This window comes from Protopterus annectens, chromosome 1.part2 (assembly GCF_019279795.1).
Source record: "Protopterus annectens isolate FY-2018-M chromosome 1.part2, PAN1.0, whole genome shotgun sequence".
NCBI lineage: Eukaryota > Metazoa > Chordata > Ceratodontiformes > Protopteridae > Protopterus > Protopterus annectens.
The window spans coordinates 687978656-688003212 of NC_056727.1; the positions used below are offsets into that span (position 1 = coordinate 687978656).

General features: G+C 40.3%; 1 protein-coding gene across 1 annotated transcript in view; it reads right to left on the reverse strand.

The window, feature by feature from the left end:
- EXO1 (exonuclease 1) overlaps positions 1-24557 on the reverse strand; it is a gene marked incomplete in the record, with an annotated part of 597212 nt that overhangs the window by 493826 nt on the left and 78829 nt on the right. The window contains 2 exon segments of the mRNA XM_044058406.1: positions 2143-2280; positions 2842-2965. Coding sequence (XP_043914341.1) covers positions 2143-2280; positions 2842-2965 — 262 coding nt within the window.

A 24557-nucleotide genomic window follows, 5' to 3' on the forward strand; every position in this document is an offset into this window, starting at 1 on the left:
CCAAGTTTTTGTATTTGTCACACCCATATCTGAGGGGATGGAATAGAGCATTACAGATAGAGGGAGGAGCTTGAGCTTTGGATCATAAGTCTTGTTTATGAGGCAGGGTTGGATAAGAGGATCAGATCATAGACCCGTTCATGAGGGAGAATGAAAAGGTGAACATCAGATAAAGCTGTTTTGTGGATTCTGTTGTTGTGGATTCTGTGTTTTTAAATAAGTCCTGAAAAGACTGGTCAAAGACTAGGTCCTATTCAGAGGTCCATTCAGTAACGGTTCCTTAACATTCCCAGGAAGGGTTTAAATCTTCATTGCTTCTGGGAACTGTGCCTATGGCCTCATTTTCCCCCTCCCTGGGAGCACAAGCATTCACGGCATAGCAACCTGTAATTTGATGGCATGCTTCCCAACCTTGGAAGAAATAATATCTGATGATGTCCAGTTTATGCAGTCAGTCCCAGAGGGTCTCATCATCTTTTTTTTTTTTATCATGTCAATCTGTTTAATAATGTTACCTTGACAATGAATCACGCAGGTTTGATAGTTAATGATCCCATGAGTGTCAGAACTGTACACATTTTCTAGAACTTTCCTAATACTGCTTTTCTGGTAAAACTGTACAAAGCTTTTCCAAATCTTTACAAGCACTGCTCTCCTGGCCGCTGCACAGAGAAAGCATTTGGGGACTAGTCTTTATCCCTTTAAGACATCCAAGGAGTCTGCTACACAGTTTCTATGGAAATATTTTGATTTTTCAAGGGCCCTGTGGAAATGGCACAGTTTAAGGGTCAGGAGGTGCTCATATGGCTCCAATGACATACTCTCAAAAGCATCCTTAACAGCTGCAGCTTCAAATATCATTGCAGAGACTCCAGCATACAGTACTTCCTTTTCAAGTTCATTGCTTCCCTAAAAGAAAAGTCTTTTGGGAGAAACCTGAAAACAGTATCCTCGCATCTGTGTAATACCAATGATGGGAATGGATTTTTTTCATAGTATGTCATATCTTATTCCTCCAAGTAAGGCTCCAATGATTCCTTCAATTAACAGTACCTCTTTCTTTTAGCCAGGGTATCAAGCCTGAGCTTGAGGAAACTGGGATCCCACACTGCCAGGCCATTACTTATCTTGATGCATTTCTTACAGACCAAGGACAGGCTGAGTCAATTTCAAAGGGAAGTAAGGTTCTTGTGAAAAAGTGGCATTCCCTTCCAGATGCATGGAATCTGACATATACCTATGGCACAGCAAATCTATCATAGCCCTGTCCGATTCCAACACCTTGATCTTGCTGACTGCCTCTGAATGGACTATCAAAGGTGGAAGGTCTTTAAAACATCTATAACTAGCCCAGGCTCCTCAAGTGGCACTCTACAAGGGTTGGCACTCTCACATCTATATTAGACTGGCAAGACTCATTAAGGCTCTCCCTGCTAACTCTCACCACCTTCACATTTTTTTTCTTTTGTTAAGCTCATATCTAGGTTCATAGATACAATTTTCAAGCTTACAATTTACTAATCTTCAAGATGCTTGACCACCATAACCTTGCGTTGATATTTTCTACTTTCCAAGCTTATTTTTGAAGGACGTTAACAATGAACCTTTTCTGATTCTACAGGGAAGCTTATTCCACCAATCTTGTGAAACCCAGAAGGAGTACTCTTAAAGGTGGCAAGAAACTGAGTATTTTTGGAGCCCAGGCTGTTTTCTCCCTTTGGAGCTCATGCCACAGCAGCCTGGACACGTGTAGAGAGGAAGCCAGAGCCAGGGCAGGATATAACCCTTATAGCTTTAGGCTACAGCAGCAGTGATACTGATGAATATCTTTATATTTTTATCGCAGCTTTCCAAACCAAAAGAAAAGATGTGAATATGTACATTCAAGACACAGTCAGTTTTTAAAAAAGCAGGATATGCCTTATGGAGTTCCAGCCCTTTCCCCATATATTGTTTTTCTCTATGCTAGCTACTCATATGTGCCACAGTCAAGGCTTCAATGCATTACTGCTTTAAAAATTTGTCTATGTTATTCAATTTAACACTACACCGATATCCTGGACAGAGAAGAAAAATATATTTTTTTTCAAGTCACCTGCTTTCAAATAAATATTTGTAATAAAGCATTTAAGTCACAGTTACCTTTTTACATCCAAATGCCAAGAGATCCGAATCTTCCGTAATGACAGCTTGAGCTATGCCAGTCTTGTTAAGATATGCTAGCTGGGCATCTGCCTCATAAGGAGCAACAATGCAGTCTACACTTTGGGCACGAGCAGCCTGTAGATTCAAGAGAAAAGTCATTACGAAAAACAAGAAACCATATCCCTCAACCAGCCATCAAAATTTGATTCGTATATTAATATTTGTGCAAAAGTAGTCACAGGTAGTCTTTTTAATCTGTTTTTTGTTTGTTTTGGTTTTAGATAAGAAGCCTTCAATTTTAAATGTCATAAATACATACATTAGCTATGACAAACGTGGAGAGAGTTAGGGCTGCAAGCTGTTATATTCCATCTTATTGACCCAGGCTTGGCTAACTCAGTCCCCAAGTCAATACTATGAAAAGGGACTAAGCCAGTCAAGTAAGCAGACCAAGTTCCTGGTTTACAATGAAAACAAGGGTATGTATGGTTAATGTGGGTCTCACGTGATCATAAGCCCACAGATTCCTGAAATGCCATTATGAGTGACTTCAAAAAAAAAAAATGCAAAGTTTTATAGAGAGACACTAAATAGACAATAAAATAAATCGTAGCGAATTAACTCTGGCAGTCTTATCTTAAGATAAGATGCTACAGTACTTATCTAAATTCAGAATAACAGTTGCCAGAAACTTGCTTTGATAACTTCATGAGCCATTGCAGGTGTTATATTAACACAGCGAGTAAAACATTCCCTGGCTTCTGCTACTTTTCCCTCACGAAGCAGCTGTTTCCCCTTTTGTAGGTTTGCTTGCCGTTTCCTGTAAACGGGGAAAAAAAGTTGGAGACTTTTTTGCAGAGGTCTTCATCCAAGTTATGTACAAATAATTCATCTAACATGAAGGACAGTACTACAGGCATGGACATTTATGCAAGAGTAATAAAGCAAACCAATAAGGACTTACTGTATTGGCAATTTTTTTTATAAAAATTTTCAGCAGGTTAATACATACAGGACTTGCAGATTTAGATGTCACATTTCTGTATAAATTTTGCACTAGTAAATCCACTCAAGAAAACCACTTAAACGAATCATCACAGCATTGGATAATATAAAAAGAACATGAAGTTAAGAACATCCACCTTTTGTTTCAACACTAAAAGTCAAGACAAACTCTTGAGGGATGTAGATGAAGCTATATTCTGTCCTAAACCAATGGAAGGTGGGCAAGTTACCCACATCGGCTTCTCATTCTGGTTTTGGTGAAAATTCCTTACTGCTAACAAGTCACAGCATTTACTTGGGCAGGCAGAATCTTGGAACACCTCCTAAGATGGTTGTTTAGAAGCTAATAGCCATGTACTAGTCAATAGCAATGAAGGGACCTGCTGAAACAGTTTCATTAACCTAAGGCAGAGGATACCAATGGAGCTGACAAGAAGCAGAGGAAGAACAAAGGGAGTGTGCCTACTTTCCTCTCTCTTGGGGAAAGGGGATGTGAGATATGTGCTGAAAAGGGTGTATAACAAAGAACACTGCAAAATGTACACCAAGCGGTGGAAAAGCATTAGCCACAAAGGACAGACATGATGGGCCACTGAAGGAGCAGGGCTTAGCCTCAGGATTCCTACTGCATACTCCTTTGCAGGGTAGGACTTAAGACAGGAGGTGGGACATTCAGCCAACTTAGTTCAGCCACCGACAAGCAAGACTCGATCCAGCCACTTCATCCAAAGTATAACACTTTTAGTCACAATCCAGGTCAATAAGGCAGATATTTGAATGACACAAAAATTGTATATACAAACTGTAACACTGTATGGAGTAGGAATGACACATGCAAGGTATAATCAGTTAAACTATCCATCAATGTGATTCAGTAAAAATTTACTTCTGGACAAGCTAAAATCCAACAAAGAGAAAGAAGCCAGAGATTCTTCAGCATTTATTTCTCAGATGTTAAAGCAAACATGGGAGGGCTGTGGCTGACAAAGTTCGCAGATGACTGCAAACTAGGCGCCATAGTCGATACACCAGCAGATACACACATCCTACAAAAAGGCCTCACTGAAACGGACAACTGGTGCCGTAGTCACGGCCTTAAACTAAATGCCAAAAAATGTATAGTCATCCCTTTTGGAAAAAACAAAGTACCCACAAATTATCACAGACAGCAACCCACTGAGTACAGAAAAAGTAATCCGAGACCTAGGGACCCAAGCAGACAGCGACCTCTCATTTGACACCCACGTTGCCAAAGTGGTTAGAAAAACATTCTACCTTGCACACCTCATCATGAAGTGTTTCACATCCAGATCCAAGGATGTCATTGTACCCTTATATTCCTCCCTCATCAGACCCATGATTGAATACAATGCCCCATTTGGTATGTACCTCACCCGGCACTTGCAACAGCTGGGGAGACCACAAAAGTACCTCACCAAAAGGATCAAGGGTCTCCAACATATGTCTTATTCTGCCAGACTAAAGAAACTTCAGCTCTATTCAGTAGCATACCGCCTGCTCAGAGGTGATCTCTGCCTGACGTACAAGGCCATGTCCAATCAGGATCTGATGGACATGCTCCACCTCAAAAAATCCAAATCCATCAGGACCACGAGAGCTAAAGACTTAAACCTCGGCACAAGTATGAATAGGACATGCTGGAGGGATAGATTCATAACCCAGAGGCTTCCCATGCTTTGGAACAGGATCCCAGTTCGTATTAGGCAGAGCCCCTCACTGTCTCTCTTCAAGAGAAATCTTGATGAGTAGATGGGAGATCGTACGTTTACCCCAGGGGTCACATCTGTGTCACTGCTAGACAGGGGCACAGTAAACTAATTCTATTATATAAGGGGACCTTCACTGTGTCACTACTAGACAGAGGCACAGTATTCTAGATTTATTCTGTACATTTTTGTACCATTTCTTGGGGTGGCAAAAGCCACATCACTATGGCTAGGCTTACAAATGCCCCAGGGCAGATAGCCTAGTACTATACTATGAAACTATGGAAAGTAGCATTTGCCCTGCAATCGGAGCTCTCTAAAGATCTGTCATTATGGAGTACCCATTACTTCTGTATTTGATATCAGAGTTCCATCTGCAGGAACAGTTAAGACAGTTTCTATCCAGGTCCTGTAGTCATTGTGACATCCCAGCTCTGGGCCAGTAATCAAGGAGCCTCAATCCTCCCCACTGACACAGAAGAGGGACATTCACTTGGAACAAAAATGGATACACTGTATTTCCAGATGCAGCTCTCTACATCAAGCAATTTCCCTTAACAGCACACAGGAAACACACTCAGCCCGGGGTCTGGGTTTCTCTCTCGGTCTATCCCCAGGTCTCCAGTAAGGCTCTCCACTGGCACACCTGTAGAGTTGAGACCTCAGCAAAGTGTCCAAGCCACGTGCGCCAGCACCCTCTCTGTGAAACAAGTGCTTTGTGTCAATGCTCCAAACAGCTGACACACAATCTTTGAGATAGGAATTTCACACCCCCACATCCGCCCGCCCACCCACACCCCTGGGAAAGGCTGTCACAGGATTTACTAGCTCTCCCCCCTTCTGCCCAAACTAGATGTAGTTACACCACTACCAGACACTCCACAGCCAGCTATCCCAAGGCTCTTCCAAGGGTACCCAATTATACAGAGTGAAATGAATATGAATACAAATGGTAGTTTGATGAACAGCAAGGCTTTCAGGAGCAGCCAGAGCAGTCATCAAATATATACAAGTAGTCTCAGACTAAATATGCTCTAAAATACCAGCCACAATGAAAAGTTCAAATATATTTAATAAGAAAAGAACATAAAAATACTAAATATCTGTTTACAATAAACACCAGAGTTGCAATCACAGTAAATATTAAAAATAACAGGTGTACAGGTTGACACAGTTACAGAAAAAACAATACTTCACTAACCTCACTGTATTTTCCTGAGTGATCTAAAGAATTATTATTCCCTGGTTATTTACTAGAGCAAGTTAGATGAAGCAGGTGAGAGATCCTTCTTTGACAGGTTACAAAGTCTCACCTAGTATTAAAATATCATTTTTGTCCTAGATTACAGAATGGCAACACACACATCTGGTCATCTGACTTGTTTCCCATGCAACCCCCCTTGGCTAGAAGCTGTCAAGATTTAGCACATAGGTGACACTGACACACAAAATACACACACACACACACAAAATACACACACACACACAAAATACACACACACACACAAAATACACACACACACAAAATACACACACACACACTTGCTAAGATCGGCTGCAGCTCCTGGAAGTCATAAAACACTTCCACTCTTCCTACATGAGCCTCCGTACTCCTTACAGACACTGCATCTCTGGCTTCATTCAAAACTGTGAGATATCATTATGTGGCCTAGGTCCAGTAATTTAATTTCTTACCATTTTTAAAGTTTGAGATTAACCTCTTCTCTTCCAGTATCCCCTGTTAAAATGCATACATTTAAACGGTTACAATAATACATGTATATTAATTTTTCTATCAAGCAGGGCACACTGTTGGTACATTTTTAACACAAGCAGCTTTACAAATACATTTTCAACACAAGCATCTGTACAAATTAGTTTGATATACAAATGACATACAACTCCTAAATGCCCTACTTCTCCTGGTGTAGCTGGCAATACCTCAGTCATCACAGCCATCTTAAAAGAATGCACCCTTGATCACTGCAGAGCAAAACGAAGACAAATTCTAAAAATAAACTGCACTCAACTTGCAGCAGTCACACACATTAAATTTTGTTGACTCTGGTAATCCAACTGGGCAGGACCCATTTGCACAGAAATCCTAGAGAAAAAATATCCACAACACGGTATATTAACTTATAATTCAAAACAATAAATATAAAATAATGCTTATGTTTCAGAAAATTAGAATGAAGGTTAAAATGCATGGTAACAAACAGATTCCAATTTCACAAGAAAGTCCAAAGACCGTAAATTACATGTAAGCAATAAAATTTGATTACATACATAGGAAAAAAAAAAACACATTGTTTTTGTATACTAGTATATTTGTAAAGTTATGGTAAAATGCATTATTGGCAGAATTTCACCACATTCAAAAATCAGTGTTTTCCAAGTCATTAGAAAACAAAAGACAAATGTCTAATGCATGCACCAAAAAGCAACTGTCTGGGTTCGATTTATGGCAAACTGATATACTTATAGAAACATGTACTGTAAACTATACTTTGCAGGACCACATCAAAGAACAGGAACTGATTGAGAGGATGCATAAACCTTTAACTTAGCAGGCATAACTGTGAAAGTAGAAATGGAAGAATGAGTAAGAGATACTGTATAGAAGCTGCAGACAGAAGGATTTATTTTTTAACACAGTAGCATGTCAAGGGTAGTTTGAGGTGCTTGCAAAGGTCATTTTTGACAAATCTCTATTTAGTACTGCTTCTGAGGGTAAGGAGTATGGTATCCCAGAAGTCAGAAATGCCTAGAGTCACTACGATGATTATACACAGAAGAGGTTTGGTTGGGAATTTTTCAATGATCTTAGGGATTTTGTTGGGTTATACCACTGTAGTAATGCTTACAGGTGGACATTAACTAGACGCATTATGTGGACAACTAAAGGTGCAGAAAGTTCATTTGTTTTCAAGGTCTAGTCAACTACTTGATTAGTGGACTACACATTGGTGGTTTCCAGATGGATGACCAGGGACAGTTTGGAGAAGTGATGATGGACTTGAGTTTATTCAAGAATGATAATGAAGTTAGGCTAGTGAAAAAGATGTGAAGTGATACAACAGCCTGGGGATAAGAAAAACAGTGGATATAGTCAACCTGGCTGGTGGGTTGAAAATGTATCAGGCAGTGCAATGCAATCCAAGTTTGCAGTTACAATGGAGGATAATCTCTGTGATATGTTGGTCAAATTTCATTACGAGTTAAAATGTCACACCAAAGTCATTTGACGGTCAGGACCTCTGGAATTATTTCTTCAATGCTCCATTGGCTAGCTCAATTTTAAATTTTTTTTGACAACTGAATGCGAGACCACAGAGTCTTCCAGTGTGTGGAAGTATGTTGTTGATTTAAGACAGACCAGTGGAAAGTACTACATTATCATTAGCTTATTACAGGGAGCGTTATCTGAGACACATAAGAAGCTTTTTACACATTTTCAACAAGTTCTTTGCACATTTTTTTTAGTAGTTTATAAATGGATGAAATGGGTACGGGGAAAGAATGACTAGGTCAGTGATGTATTGGTCAAGCTGTGTAGAAAGAGATGGAGCATGCCAGAACTTAGTAGCGATATTTAACAGGGTTTCCAATGTGTAAATATTTGGAGTGTACTGCTTGCCAGAGGCATGGTGTAAGTTTACAGAGTTCCAGAATTGCTCGTGATTATTTGAATTTTCTTGTTGTCGAGTGGTTTAATCTTGATTTGTTTGCAAGGGCCAAATGTTTGCTTATATTTTCCATACAGTAACATTCCTTCATCAGGTTCTGACAAGGGGTGTGATTTACATAAATTACTGGCATTATTTCATACTATGTGCAGAAGTCAGAGATTAGTATACTTCTGAATGTGGAACTGAAGCACAGCTGACTCGAGGTCCAACCACAGTGGTTCATAAGTTCACACTAAGCTTACAGTGAAGAACACAATATGAGGCTCACCCTTGTCACCCAGTATTAGTGGAAGATTAAACACGGTCCCCTATTTTCCTCAGATATGCCAGATAAAAATTTTGTAGTCTCACATCTAGTCATCCAGACTGGTTTTAAAAGCTGCCAAGGAAGTAAAACAGGGCTAAGCTGGAATAGGTACGTGTCACACCAGGTAGTACTGTGAATGTGGTATCACAGGTTTAGATCTCTATTGTGCGAGTTTGCTTTACAACTTTTTACTTAGGTGAAGTCATTCAAAGAATACAAGGATATACATAGAATAGAAAAAAGCAATCACCACCCATCAGGAAGTAATTGAGCATGAGTGAGAACAGGAACAGGGATTTTTAGTCTATCAGAATAATCAGGATGCAGAGATCAGATATCTTTCTGGTAAGGAAGCACAAAGGTCTCTGGGGAAGGTGTAGGTGCTTAGTGAGCTAAAGACAAAGGGGGCATTGCATTCAACAATGGGCCTAAGTAATGAATAAAAGTGAGAACAATCTCTTTAGACTGTGAGAATAAAGACAGAGAGAGAATCTGGTTTAAGTAGAAGGATTTTCTAATCAAAACAGAAATGTGACAGAGTAGAGCTAGTGATCAGTATAAGTACTAAAGACCCCGATGACCGTGTCCAATTTAAGTGGAAGTTTGTATGCATAGTATGCAGTAATGCTACAATATTTACCAACGAAAATGACTGCATTTCTTGTTGTCGAGGGTAAGCTCATGATCAGTATAATAAACATTTTCTGGCCCAGCCCTTGCCAAAGGAGTTGATTATCAGAATGTGATTTGATAACCAGTCTGCAATCATCTGCAAATTGATAAGCCACAGTCCACAGACATCTGCTTTTGCAACACAGAAGTATATAGTAAAGATGAGAGCACCCAAGACAGTAATGGGTTCTGTCAGGCAACTAATTACCTATCCAATAAACTACAACCACCACTATGAAGAATCAAGATAAAGCCCTGACTATGGCCCAGGTGACCCATGTTCGATTAGCAGCTTGGGTCCCCAAAGCACTGGCATAGGAGGATGGGCATGCCTATCAAAGAGGGAGGGTGTGCACTCACTCACTTCTCAGTACATCGGCAGTGGGGCACTGCTGTCTTGAGGAGGAAGAGGCACTGGCTGAGCAACTGTGGAGCTGGAATAACATCCAACAAGCCTCATTTCACATCCATCTCAAGATGCCATGGGTGCAAACAAGGGGCAGGGATAGTATGGTAAAAAAAGCTTTCCAGCAGCAGTCTAACACTGCACTAGGATCCTTGAACTCCTGACTGGTCCCCGATGTGGGTTAGATTATCCCTAAAGGAGGCCAAGGCAGGTATGGTAGGACCTGGGAACAAGGAGAAAATCGGGAGCAAGCCAATTGTCAGCGGAGGGGAGTCAAAATGACTACCCCCCCCAAAAAAAAACAATCCAGCAAACTGCACATAGTGTCAAACTGTCAACTCTGCATTAACCTATTTCCCATGCTAGTATTATTCACAAAGACCTTGGCAAGGTTAACAGTCGGCATGAACTATATGACCTTAGGCTAAGCACTGGTAGCCCTACTCAGTTGGGCAGACATGATCTGCCTTTTACAAAATGAAATTAACATGCATTAAGGGATATCAAAAGTCACCTATATTGCTTGTATTTCAGATACATGTCCCACAGCCCTGCAAATAATACTATGGAGACTGGGCCTGTAAATACCGGAGTCAGCAGAGGAACCACCTTTATGTAAAGGCACCATGGAAGCTCTTCTCCACAACTTGAGAAAGTAATCAGTAGAGACAATACGTTGACGTATGGATGGTAGCATTTTTTTCTAGTTGGGACTTGGTTGTTCTTAGACATTAACGGATACTGGCAGGACCCATGGAGCTAGAATTTATGCTCCATTAAAAGTAATGAATGAACTTGGTCCAGAGTGATTTTATTTGGGTAGGTGGGATGAAAGTGGGTGGAGTGAAACTGGAACAGAATTTGTCTTCTAGAATATTGACAATATCTTTGGAGGTCAGAGATGGAGGTACTATCCGAGGTAAGTTCAGTACTGAATTGTAAATTGCGTCTAAACATGCTAATACAACTGAAGCAGGTCTTATGGATTACTTTTCAACTGGCTACAACCATAAGTTTGGAGTTGTCCTTGCATTCCCTAATGTTAATCTTAGGTTCATAGGTTCATAGGTTAGTACTAAGCTAACTGCCCTTACGAGCCATTTTAAGCCTAGCCAATTATCCCTTGTGAGACTGTGCACCTTGTGTTTGTAAGGCAAACACCTTAACCATTAGGCCACCCTCCCAACCCCTTAAAACCCCTTAAAAATCAATTTTATAATTATGATAATTTTATAATTTATAATTATGAAACAGAGATCTTTTGCAGATGGCCATAACCATTTTTTTGTTAGAGTTTGATAAAGTAGGAGTCCAAGCATATTGCTTGAATTTTAAATTTACAATTGCGTTTGCATCGGGTGGGTATAACCCCCTCAAAACAGCTATATAAAATGGAATCAAATCAAGTAGGCAGCACTGGTATCTATTAATATTTCATCAAAACTGCCATTATGGAGCTTAAGAAAATTTGGGAAGAAATAATAAACCTTCAGCATGGATTAGTACTTACAGATAGGGACTAAAATTTGATTTGCAACAGTAAGCATGTATCTGAGGAACCTAGAAGGGAAAAAATAAAGAGGGTAAATATCTGAAAAAAATGATGAAACTATTTGGTATGGAAGAAGTGAATTCAATAGTAGGAACTCAGAGAATGTATGCATTATTCCCCAAAGTACAATAACTAGGCTAGACTGGGCAGATATTATATTTCACAGGAACATGTGCATTTAATTGAAAACTTCAACACACATCCTCTATTTCAGATCATGTGCCAATAACAAACACACAAAAAAATGCAGTGTTGTTGTTGGGTCTTTCGGCTTTTCCCAGTTAGGGGTTGCCACAGCAGAACTCCGGTCCGCTAATGATTGGCAGTAGATTTTTACGTGCAGAGTTGCCAGCCCTGACGCACAACCTTCAACGAAGGTATGCCCATTCACGCATGTCTCTACACAAAAGACGCTCTATTTGAGAATCGAACAGCTTAGGCGACAATGCTACCGCAGCACCACCACCGTGGTAAAACCTTAAGGAGCTTATAACAAGAAAACTAACCAGAGATCCAGTACACGTCTTAGAGATATTTCAGAAATTTTACGAAAATGTGTATAAAGCAGAGAAATGTGGAAACGAAAGAGCACAAATGGAAGTATTTACGAAAGACTTAAGTTTGCCAAGGTTAGAGGTACATAAGGCTCAACAATTAACAGTTAATAGGAAGAGATGAGATAAAAACCTGAGACTTACAATCGCTGTGTAGAAAAGTCTCTAGGAAGAGATAATATTCCTGTGGAAGTTTGGAAGCTAGAAGGGAAAAAAGTAATAAAGATCTGGCATGTTTTGTTTAACAGTATTTTAAAAGGAGGGGAAGCACCTGGAAGAAAAGCTGTGGTGGCTATAATGCTAAAGACGATAAAGCCTCATCAGACTAAGCTTCATACAGGCATCTTTTCAAATTTCAAACCATGACTACGAAGTGTTTATGTCTAGAACAGCTAAAAGAAAGACAAAGGTCCAGCCATAAGATAGATATGAATCAATGCAGTTTTGTGGAGTGGAGACAAACATAGGACAATAGAACAATGATGATCCACAAGGTGTGTGTGTGTGTGTGGGGGGGGGGGGGGGCAGTACAAGAGGGAAGAAGTGTATAAGCTGTTGTTGATGGGTCCCGAAGCAGAGAAGTGTTTTACAGAGTAAGATGGGATTTTATGAAGAGGGCAATGGAAAGCATTTGCATTCCCTAACACAATAAGGTTATTAGGAGAATATATGAGAGACTGAAATCAAAAATAAGTGGGAGGGTTCCTTTCTGACAAGCTCTGTCTGTACAGAGGCAGGGGGGTGCCCTCTTTCTTTTTATTTGTTTTACATTTAGAGCCATTTCAAAGAAAATAAGGGACACAGAAATTCAAGGATATAACTGGTACAGTAATCAATAAAAGGTGGCTTTATTTGCAGATGATATTTTGTACCCGATAAAACGAAAAAAGGACATCTTGGTATTGTGGAACATCTTGAGGCAGTTTAAAGTCTTTTCTGGATACAAAATTAATGAAGATGAAACAAAGGCTAAAGCTATAAACTATGTACCCACACATGAAATGGTCCTGCAATACCCATGTTAATCAGGACACAATAAAATGCAGTATTTAGAAGTATGGATTAGAAAGGATTCTGTTAGGACTTAGAGGATGGCTGCTTACAACAGCTTAACTTCAGCTCTTTCAGTGCAAAAACAGAAACTGAGAAATAACAGTGTGATATTGTCAACTTGAGAAAAATGTAGTTACTGGCTAGTAAGTACACTGCCTGGATGCCTGCAAAGAAGAAGCAAAGAGCCTGAAAGAAAATCGACCAGAAAATATGGAGAAAACAAATCCTGCAGCTGCTCAGTAAAAAGCAGTTCAAGCTCAGTCTTCGGTGCAAGACATGGCTTACAGTAATCTATTGGAAAAAAATAAGTCAAATGTGTTCAGAGCTAATTAAATGAAAAGAGTAGAGTATATAAACTCAAATAACAAAAGGCTGGAAAAAATGGAAGAAGCTTTAAACAGATAATCAGATGAGCTGATAAAACTGCAAAAAATCAGAAGTCAAAATGAAGAAAGGCTTTCTGAATACAAGACTGCTCAGGAAGAGATGTTTCAAAAAAGGTAGACTTAGAGGACAGAGCACATTGGGAAAATGCGATGGTCTGCCATACCAGACAAACTAGTAGGAACAGACTATTAATTTTATGAAGGCACAAATAAGCAACTAGACTGGTATTCCACAGCAGAAGCAGTTAATTGTAAAGGCACACAGTGTGTATGCTCTAAATATGGTCATGAGAAAGCAGACAAGACCTTTATTAGTAAAGATGCAAACCTATGAGCGGAAAGCACTGATCTTGACAAAACTGCTACAAAAAGGCAAATTATGAAAAGTCAGCGACAGACTTTGTGGAAAATGATTATTCACTGTACAACAGGCAGAGGAGAAACTAATTTATTCCAGTAATCAGGAAATGCAGAGAGTCAGGTGTGAGATTAAAGCTGTTGTATCCGGTCTTCAGAATATATCCTCCTGGCAGATCAAAGTCATTTTTTGATGCAGAGCAGGCTAAGGAAGAAATGCAAACGTTTCTCCAGTAAAAAATGGGCCATCAAGTAGTAAGGGACTCTGCTCCTCATTCTTCTGATAATAAAAGCACACAAAGACTTCAGCAGTGAAACAGTTTACACTTTTCCAAAGGAAAATGCTCGAGAGAGAAAAGCCCAGGAGCTGACCAGAGAAATTGGGAGTGTCGTGGAACTGAAATGGAATCTGGAGTTGGGAGATGAAAATGACTGGAATTTGATTTGCAACAATGAGGATCTATCTGGGGAGGATATAAGAGAAAATAATAAAATGGGGCAGATTTCTGAAGAAATTTATGAAAATAGTTTGTATGGAAGATGTGAATTCGGTAGCAGGAATTAGAGCGAATTTACATATTATTCTCCAAGGTGCAATAACTAGGCTAGACTTGACAGAAATCACATTCCACAGGAACATGTCCATTTAATTGACAACTTTGATACACATCCAATAGCTATTTTAGATCATGCATCAATAATTAGAGAGAAAAATACAGGGTAATGAAGTAAACACAAGACACTGTTGCTTCCCCACCTACCTGCTAAAAAGAGAGGAATTTAAGGAATGTGTACTGGAAATTATCCAGGAGTTATTAGAGAAGATAGAAAGTACTTCAGAAGTTAGAGCAAGTGGGATAAAATAAAAGTGGAGTTTAAAAATATGGTAGAAATAAAAAAAACATATCTGGTTAAGTAATAAAAATTATTCAGAGGGGCTGAAATAGCTCAAAGTATAAGCAACTGCTTTTAGATAACTCCAGAGCACAAAACATTTGGCATGACTTGGGCAACAGAAATCAGAAAGTTAAAGTTGTTGCCAAACTTAGGGAGCCAAAAATAACCAGAGATCTTGAAGACTTGTTAGAGATATTTTGGAAATTTTATGAAAATTTGTTTAAAGCAGATAAATGGGGAAAACAGGAAAAGCACAAATGGAAATATTTATGGAAGACTTAAATACGCCAAGTTTAGAGGTAGACAACAAATAATAGTTAAGACACCAGGAGATAAGATAAAAATGGTGAAGTAGAAAGTCTTCAGGAATAGATTGTATTCTGGTGGAAGTTTGGAAACAAGGAGGGAAGAAAGTAATAAAGATCTGGAAGGTTTTGTTTAACAGTATTTTAAAAGGAGGGGAGCAACCAACATCCTGGAAAAAAGCTATGGTAGTTATAATGCCTATAGATGGTAAAGACCTATCTGATCCAGCCTCATAAGGCCCATTTCAATTTTAAACCACGACTATAAAATGTTTATGTCTATAATGGCCAAAAGAATGGCAAAAGTGATGCCATAATTGATATATATTGACCACTGTGGTTCTTTGGAAGAAGGGCAAACATTTAAAAACAATAATACAACAATGAATGATCCAGATGGAAGCAGAATTTAAGAATGTTATTGGTGGATCTTGAGGCAGAGAAAACATTCAACGGAATAAGCCAGGATTTTATGAGTAGGGCAAGGAAGCAGTTGCATTTCCTGATCTAATTATTAGGAGGATATATGAGGTATCAGAGGCAAAAATGAAAGTGGGAGGGTTCCTCTCTGAGAAGTTTCGCCTGAGCAGAGGAACCAGGCAGGGGTGTCCTCTTTCCTGTTTTATATTTAAAACCACTGGCAAAGAAAATAAGGGGCGCAGAAATTCAAGGATATAATTAGCACAATGTTCAAGAAAGGTTGTCTTTATTTTTAGACTATTCTTACCTGACGGAAATAGAAAAGGACATCTCAGTATTGTGAAATATACTGAGACAGTTCCTTTTTATATTAAAAAAATTGAAGATAAAACAAAGCCTATAGCTGTAATTTATGTACACACACATAAATTGGTCCAGCAGTACCATATTTAAATGGGGACTTGGGCTTCAGGCCAGTTATTTTACATTAAAGGAGTACCGCACCCACAGACTAAAAAAACATGTTTAAAACATCATGGCATGATGTTTCCTACACTTTAACAGCACTCTGGGATTATTTACAGGATTTTAAATATTTTTATATGCAATTCCAGACTCTGACCACCTGGAGGCTGGCATATTGACGTGGTTTGGATAAATCAGGTTGCCGTCCAGTATCTCAGAAATCATTGTTTGGCTCAAAAATGTTACATCATGCAGGCCTCCGTTTGCCTAAAGTTCCTGTCATTTCATAGATGTTGCACGTGTACAAAGTACTGAGTAACATAGAACAGTGCAAGTAACATTCCCTGCTGCTGGATGACTACTTAAAACAGAAACAGTGCAAATGCCACAGAACACACTCAAAGTGTTGTTTACTGCTGCCTTTTTTTCTAATTTAGTTTAAATGGCACTAATTTGAGACAATGAATTCCAGTCCATATACTTCTCCCCTCCCCCATAACACTTAGCTTCTCTAGCTGTCAAAGTCCTGAAGGTAATTTGACCTAGTAATTCCATTGACTGGCAGATCTCAGCAGGGTGCTTGACTCATGTAATTTAATCTTTGCTCTAGCATTTCCTTTGTTAGAGGGGACATTTTTTTGCTGCACTATAGCCATGGCCTTACTTGACTGCAATCACATCCAGTAAGATCTTGCACCAAGGAGCTATAGAATAAAACATTTATACTATTAACCAGTTTAGATCTTTATTAATTTAAGTGTTAAGGTATCACGTCATGCTTCCACCTTGTTAAAAATTGAGATTTACATGTGCAAAGTGTGTTGGTATGCAGCGTTTGCTTCATATGTTTTTACTCCACTGGTTGGTTTGCAAAAAAAACCTTTTGCAGTGTCCCTGGATTTGTATTTGTACATACAAACCACATTGTTATAAGTGACTTCTGGACACAAGAAAAAGGAAGGGGAAAATATAGCAAAGTACATTTTTTATTGATTTTTTTTTTTTTTAAATAAAGGACATCAAGGTTAACTTACCTTGAATCAGATAATGGATGCCACTGCAAAGAATCACTGTTAAAATATTTGTGCATGGACAAAATCCCTTACTAAATCTATTTGCTAGCCTCCAGTACAATTGGTGCTATGGCTTTAATATACTGGTGTGTTTGCTCATGCCTTCCAAATATCTCCACCATTACATACCAGTTTTGCAGTGCAGTAACCACCCGACATGCCCATACACCTTTAGCCATCAATATGCAGCTACTTCTGTTCATGTGAGTATGTGAATTCATTTTCAGACTTAAGGTGTGGAAGCTGCACTGAATAATTCTAGGTGCTTGTTCAGGTTTCACATGGTGCTTGCTTAGAGCTACTCTCATATTAAGCCATATGAATATGTTGCACTGCAACCTCTGATACTAGGGTAATGTTTTAATCTTTCTATTCCCGCACTAGCAGTATCTGGTGCAAATACAACAGAGAAGTATGCAAGCAATACACCACCTAAGCATCATTTGCCGTGCAGAATGTACAAGTACGCATACCAAATTTCTGTGTTTCCAAACATCGGTGTTACTACACTACTACTGAATAAAATGAACAGCACTCAGGCTGGGGGAAGGACAAGGGAGCCATGACATCACAGAATGGGTGGGTCTTTTATTTTAGTTAGAATCAGATGATAGCTGTGGTGATGTCACTATGGGGGAGGGAACTGATTAAAAAAAAAAAGTACCTGCACTGCCTGGCCTCGATGATGTCAGTAATTGGGTGACTCCAGCAAGCTTTATTCAAACGTGAGAGAATCATTTTGTAAGTGAAAAGTATGAGAAGGTAGGCTTCTGTTACAGAAGTAAGGGGAATTATAAAAATTGTAAATGCTTTATTGTTGTTGCACAGAGGACAATGTAAATAGGGAGGAAAAGGGCCGTGAAGTTGAGGAATACATTAGAGAAACCTGTTGTACTCCTTTAAGAGAGTTCGTGGTCTGCACTCTTGTGGGAGGAGAGGCCCTTCTGAGCTGGGAATTTCTGGTTAAGGCTTATAGTGCCTGCATATTTAAACTGCTTCTTACTGAAATTGGTACACCTTGTTTGCTGTAGCATAGACTAGATCCAGGCCTGCTGAATCTAGCTTTGTTTGTATAACTTTAGCACTGATCCAGGCATTCTTTAAAGTATTCAATTGTATTTATTACTGCTTGGTAGTAACTTGATTAAAGTGTAGCTATCATTCTAAGTCTTTTGGATTACGCACTTGGGCGTCAGACCAGTTGTTTTACATTAGGAAGGTTTGTGGCCTGCACTGTGGTGGCAGGACAGGTAGCTTACATCCTTCTAAGTTGGGAACTGCTGATTGAGGGCTCAGTGTCTTATTCTAAAAGTGTATTAGTTCTGGTTTAAGCACTTGGGCTTCAGGCCAGTTATTTTACATTAAGAAGGTTCATGGTCTGCACTCTTGTGGGAGGAGAGGCTGGACTCTGCCCTTCTGAGCTGGGAATTTCTGGTTAAAGGCTTATAGTGCCTGCATATTTGAACTGTTTCTTACTGAAATTGGTACACCTTGTTTGCTGTAGCACAGACTAGATCCAGGCCTGCTGAATCTAGCTTTGTTTGTATGCTTGTTGTTGGTTTGCTTGTTATTTCCCTGAAATGCTAATTCCACCTAAATTGCAGCTTTTCAGCGCTTCTGTGGATCCCTAGTGATATCTGCATTGCTTACTGTACTTATTTCCTTGTTTCACTTGAATGAAAGTTATTGTTTGTCGTTTTTGCATTTAAGTTACCTGTAGCACATTGCATTTAAGTTACCTGGCACTTGCTCACTAAAGCAATTATATAGGTCAGCGCAAAAAAATTAAAAGCACTACACCCTCGCAAACTCCCCTTGAGTACCTTGTTCCCCACTGGCCCTTTTTTCCAGTTATAAAGGAATTCCCAATACTATTCTAGCATGTCCAAAGGTCAAGGTCAGTTGTCAATCTCCTCTCCAGTCCAGCTGGTGAATCTGGGAATCTTGAGGCAATGTTACAACTGCCTCATGTACACAGACAACCCTCTCCTCCTCCCAACAAATTCCAACACGTGAGAGATGCAACCATATAGCCAAACTGGAGGCTAAGCTCTCTCAACTCAGTACTGGCGTAACCAGTCAGGAGGAAAAGGAGACCGCACTCACTACAATTCCAGTCTCACATAGACCTACCACGACAGCAAACCAAAACACAAAAAAACATACTCTGAGGCTCTAAATAAAAATCTGCCTAAGCAGCAGAGACCTCCAAAGCAGACACCCAAGCAACCACTACCCCAAAACAAAACGCGTGCAACACATAGCTCACAAAGCCAGTGTGCCGAACAGTCACAGCCCTTAAGGCTAAACAACACACCTGATACACTTGTAATAGGTGACTCAGGCACACTGACGTCCCGCTCACCAGGCTGAACAAGGTGAAGGTCATGGTGAGCTGCCTGTCGGGCGCTAGGATCAGCCACATAACACAAGCACTCAGGTCACTCCAAGGTAAGTACAAATATGACTCCGTCATTGTCCATGCTGGTGTGAATGACCTGAGACGTACCTCCCTGGACTACATGAAAAGAGACAGAGGAGCTCTCTGAGCATGTAGCCCAGGCCGGTATGACCCTGACCTTGAGTAGCATCTTACCTTCACCAAGAATGATGCCACAATATGAAGACAAGATGATCAATTTCAACAATTGGCTTAAGTATTGGTGTCATTCAAAGGGGATCCAATGCCTGTCAGCCTGGGATGACATGCTCGACAAGCCACGATGCTTCGCTAGGGACGGCTTGCACCTATCACCCCTGGGCTGTCGGATATTGGCAAAGGCTCTTGCTACCCCCATAGTGCCTTTTTTAGGCAAGGCTCAAGACAAACCCACCTCCATAGGTATCACAAGGGATAAGAAACTAAGAGTAATGTTACTCAACGCCAGAAGACTAAACCTCAAGATGCATGCACTCAAAACTCTCCTTAGCATGGAGAACATCGATATCTGTGCAGTAACAGAAACCTGGTTCAAGGCTCCCAAGAGCACCCCAGTACTACCAGGTTATACCTCATACCATGCTTTTCAGCCCCAAAACTTTGACCGAACCATAAAAGGAGGGGGAGTATCAATATTCGTCAAAGATACCCACACCTCCAGGTTGGTGGCACAGCACGAAGCATCAGAGACTATCCATGTGCAACTAACAGTGGGTAAAACTGCCTTCCAGTTTATAGCCTGCTACAGACCACCCTCCCAAACCCAGGAACTCCAGTCGGCCTTCCTGAGAACACTGGAAAATATGAAGCTCTCTCCAAACACCATTATATTGGGCGACTTCAACTACCCAAACATAGACTGGGAGCATTACTCTAGCTCCAACACCTTAGCCCAAAGGTTCCTAGAATTTATAAACCAAATGCTATGGAACAACTTGTTACCACTCCCACAAGAGGGGAAAACATACTGGACCTGATCATCACAAACATGGGGACTCTATGCTCCAGACCAGAAGTGTATCCCTCACTGATAAGATCAGACCATAAACTAATCTCACTGGATATTCACATCCCGACCCCACCCCCTGCCCAGAAAACCACAGTGAAAAACTTCTCTAAAGCAAATTTCACACTCCTCAAAACCGAGGTGGAATCCTTCAAAGCCCCCGGGCCTGTGGAAAATACAGCCCAGACCGCAGAATCCTTTATAAACGCATTCTATGAACACCTTCAGGAATGCATGGATCATGCAATCCAAAATAAAACCAAGACCCAATCCTCCAAAGGCAGACGTCCTGTCTGGTAGACCCCAGCCATAAACAAACTATACAATAGAAGGAGGAAGCTACTACATGATAGAGCAAAATCCCAAAAAGGGAAGGCATCTCTGATCAGTATTAGCAAAAAACTACGGGCACTCATAAAATCATCTAAGGCCAGCTTTGAGAGAAAAATTGCACAGGACACTAAGGATAATCACAAGGCTTTCTTTAGTTATGTTCGGAACCTGGGTGGGAATTCCCAGATATGCTCAGAATTAGTCCAAAATGACAAAAAATACACCGAACCCACAGACATTGCCAACATCCTAGCTGACAGGTTCAGCGCAAACTTCTCCCCTCCCCACCAAAAGGGCAAATATCTATCCCAGCAGAGTGCTGCCCCCCTGACATCTCAGATGCTCAGGTAAGAGCCACCCTCTCCAAAGCAAAAAACACAGCATCAATGGGACCAGACGGTGTCCCGGGCTGCGTCCTACATGAACTCCAAGAAGAGCTAAACCCAAACATAAAACTACTGTTCAATCTCAGCCTTACTACAGGATATGTACCCAAAGAGTGGCGTACAGCAACGGTGGTCCCTCTCCACAAAGGTGGTGCCTCAACAGATCCTGGAAACCATCGCCCCATAAGCCTGACTAGCTTGGTCTGCAAAGCTATGGAAAGGATCATCATGGACCTTATAAAGATATTGGGAACCTACAGACACTGGATCCTACCCAGTTCGGCTTTGTTAAGGGCAGATCCTGCCTCTTAAACCTGGTCAATTTCTTTGAAACAGTCACCAAGGCCATTGACGAGGGGAAGGTGGTCCACACAGCCTACCTGGACCTCGCAACAGCCTTCGATACAATACCCCACTCGGGCATTATAGATAAGTTCACCAGCTTAAATATAAACCCCTATGTCACTAGATGGGTTGCAAACTGGCTCAAGGACAGAACCCACATGGTCAGAATTGCTGGAGCCATGTCAGACTCCAAACCAGTTACAACTGGCGTCCCACAAGGCGCAGCCCTGGGACCTCTCTTGTTCGGTATATATTTGTCAGAGGTACAGGCCAACATGGAAGGACTGTGGCTGACCAAGTTCGCAGATGACTGCAAACTGGGCGCCATAATAGACTCCCCAGCCGACACAGGCATCCTCCAAAAGGGCCTCATAGAAACAGACAACTGGTGCCAGAGCCATGGCCTCAAGCTAAACGCCAAAAAGTGTATAGTCATCCCCTTTGGCAAAAACAAAGTGCCCACAAATTACCACATAAGTGGTAATCCATTAAGTATGGAAGATGTAATTAGGGACCTGGGGACCCAAGTTGATAGCACGCTCATTTGACAACCACATGGCCAAAGTGGTTAGAAAAACATTTTATATAGCCCACTTAATCATGAAGGGATTCACATCTAGATCAGGGGAGGTCGTCGTGCCTCTTTCTCATCCCTCATCAGGCCCATAATTGAGTACAATGCCCCTTTTGGGATCTACCTTACCAGACACCTGCAGCAACTGGAAAGACCCCAAAAGTACCTCACCAAGAGGATCAAAGGGCACAAATAGATGCCATATGCTTCCCGGTTAAAGAAACTCCAGCTCTACTCAGTGGCATACCGCCTGCTCAGAGGCGATCTGTGCCTGATGTATAAAGCCATGTCCAACCCGGAATTAATGGACATGCTGCACCTCAGAAAATCCAAATCCCATTGAGCTACGCGCTCGAGAGACTTGAACCTCAGCACTGAAATAAATAGGACATGCTGGAGGGACAGATTCATAACCCAGAGGCTCCCTTCACTCTGGAATAAAATCCCAGTCCAGGTTAGGCAGAGTCCCTCATTGACTCTCTTCAAGAGGAATCTTGATGAGTGGATGGGGGATCGTAGGTTTACCCAGAGTATCACTTCTGTGTCACTGTTAGACAGACGCACAGTATACTAACCTCAAAAAAGGGCATAGCAAAATTAATTTAAAATGGGTGGCGAAAGCCAAACACACTCTAGCTAGGCTTATAAATGCCCTAGGGCAGATAGCCTAGTATGAACCTATGAACCTATAATAAAATGAAGTATGGATTAAAAACATTAAAAAGGATTTGGTTATGGCAGCTAAGGATATGTGGGAAGAAAATAAACAAAAGACAATACAAAAACTGAGAAACTGAAAGCTCTTGCCTATGGATATGGATAGCAAGATACAAGCAGTAAATATGCTTTTAGTACCTCTAGTTTTATACACAGGTCAGGCACATTTTTATCAACCAGTGTAGTAGTTCTGGATAATAATTAATAAAGAGGTGAAGGGGGCAAGAGTTAATTGGGATAAGTTAATCCTACCAATACTAAAATGAGGTTTAGAATTACCTGATGTGAAGAGAGTTTTTAGGGCTACGCATTTAAGACTCTTATACATAACACAAGCAGAACGCTACAATTCAACAAAGATAATGAAGCAGGGGGGGGGGGGTAATTCAAGAAATAAGAAAAGAATGTGATTTGGGATTCAGGTCCTTAAGGAGAGTAATCAACAGCCATACAAAAGAGTATACTCCCTGCTACTTTATAAATATAATAAGAACTAAACCAACAAGGGAAAGGAGATTCTGCCAGTAGGAGTGGACTACAATTAGGAGTACAGACAATAGACAAGAGGAAGCTGGAATTTACTAGAGGAAGTTTGCAAAGCAACCAATATATTGACAGCAAATAACAGGAAAGGTAATAGAATGGGAAGAGGCCAAGAAGATATTTGGATTACATGCTAGTGATAGTCTTCCCCATCAGGGATAGATGACAGTACAGGCAAAGAGAAAGGGACAGGGGAATTCTGAATGAAAGACTTGCACTGGTTGAGTTTTCAATTTATTCGATAACAGTAGCTGCGGTTTAAAAAGGGATAATTGTTAGGGCGTATAAAATACTCAATGCACAATAGTTATAGGAACTGATCAGAAGCAGTCAAAAAAGATTGAGAAGGGAGATTAGATATGTAATTCACAAAGAAACAATGGGAGGATCTATGTATGGCTCCTAAAAAAAATGCTACAAAATCTAGATCTAGGATTTTTGCCTGGAAGTGTTTGCAGATACTTTTTATGCCTCAAGCAGACTCCAAAGAAATTTTCCTCTGGTAGACGGCAAATGTTGTTGGTATGATGGAGAAGAAAGAGATAACAGGGAACACATGTTTTAGGAGTGTAAGGAGTTAGCAGCATTTAAAAATCTCCTACAGAGTACTGTGTCAGAAATTCTGGGTGGGCAAATGGATGTAACCAAGGATTGTTTTTTTTTTTTGGCTGGGCTACAAGATCTGAATTGCCTAAACATAGTAAGGCCTTGCTAGCTTAATTCTGGTGGCTGACAAAAAGAAACTAGAAATCAAAGCCAGAAATTGGAACTCAAAGTCTAAATCTGTTCTCTTTGAAGTACTGAATATTTGTAACACAGATAGAAGAACTGGAAGTAGGATCTTTAGAAAAGAGTAGGAGCAAATTACATAGAAAAAATGGGAATTGTGGGACCGGTACATGCAGAATAATATTTTGTAGGAGGAGTGAAATTTAAGGGAAGGCAGGAATTGAGCAACTTATATAATGTCGGTTTGATGACAGTTCTGCAAAAATCATAAGTGCCTTATAATATTTGTAACTAGGAACATGTTAATACTCGTTTGTTTTGTTTTATATAAATCTATGTTTTAAATGATAATTCAATAAAAAAGTGTTGGAAAAAACTAAAAACAAATCAAGTAGACAATAGCCTGGAGTACAAAGTCAGCAGGGGAAGTATAACATTGTGATTATCAAAAAGATTGGTAAAATGTAT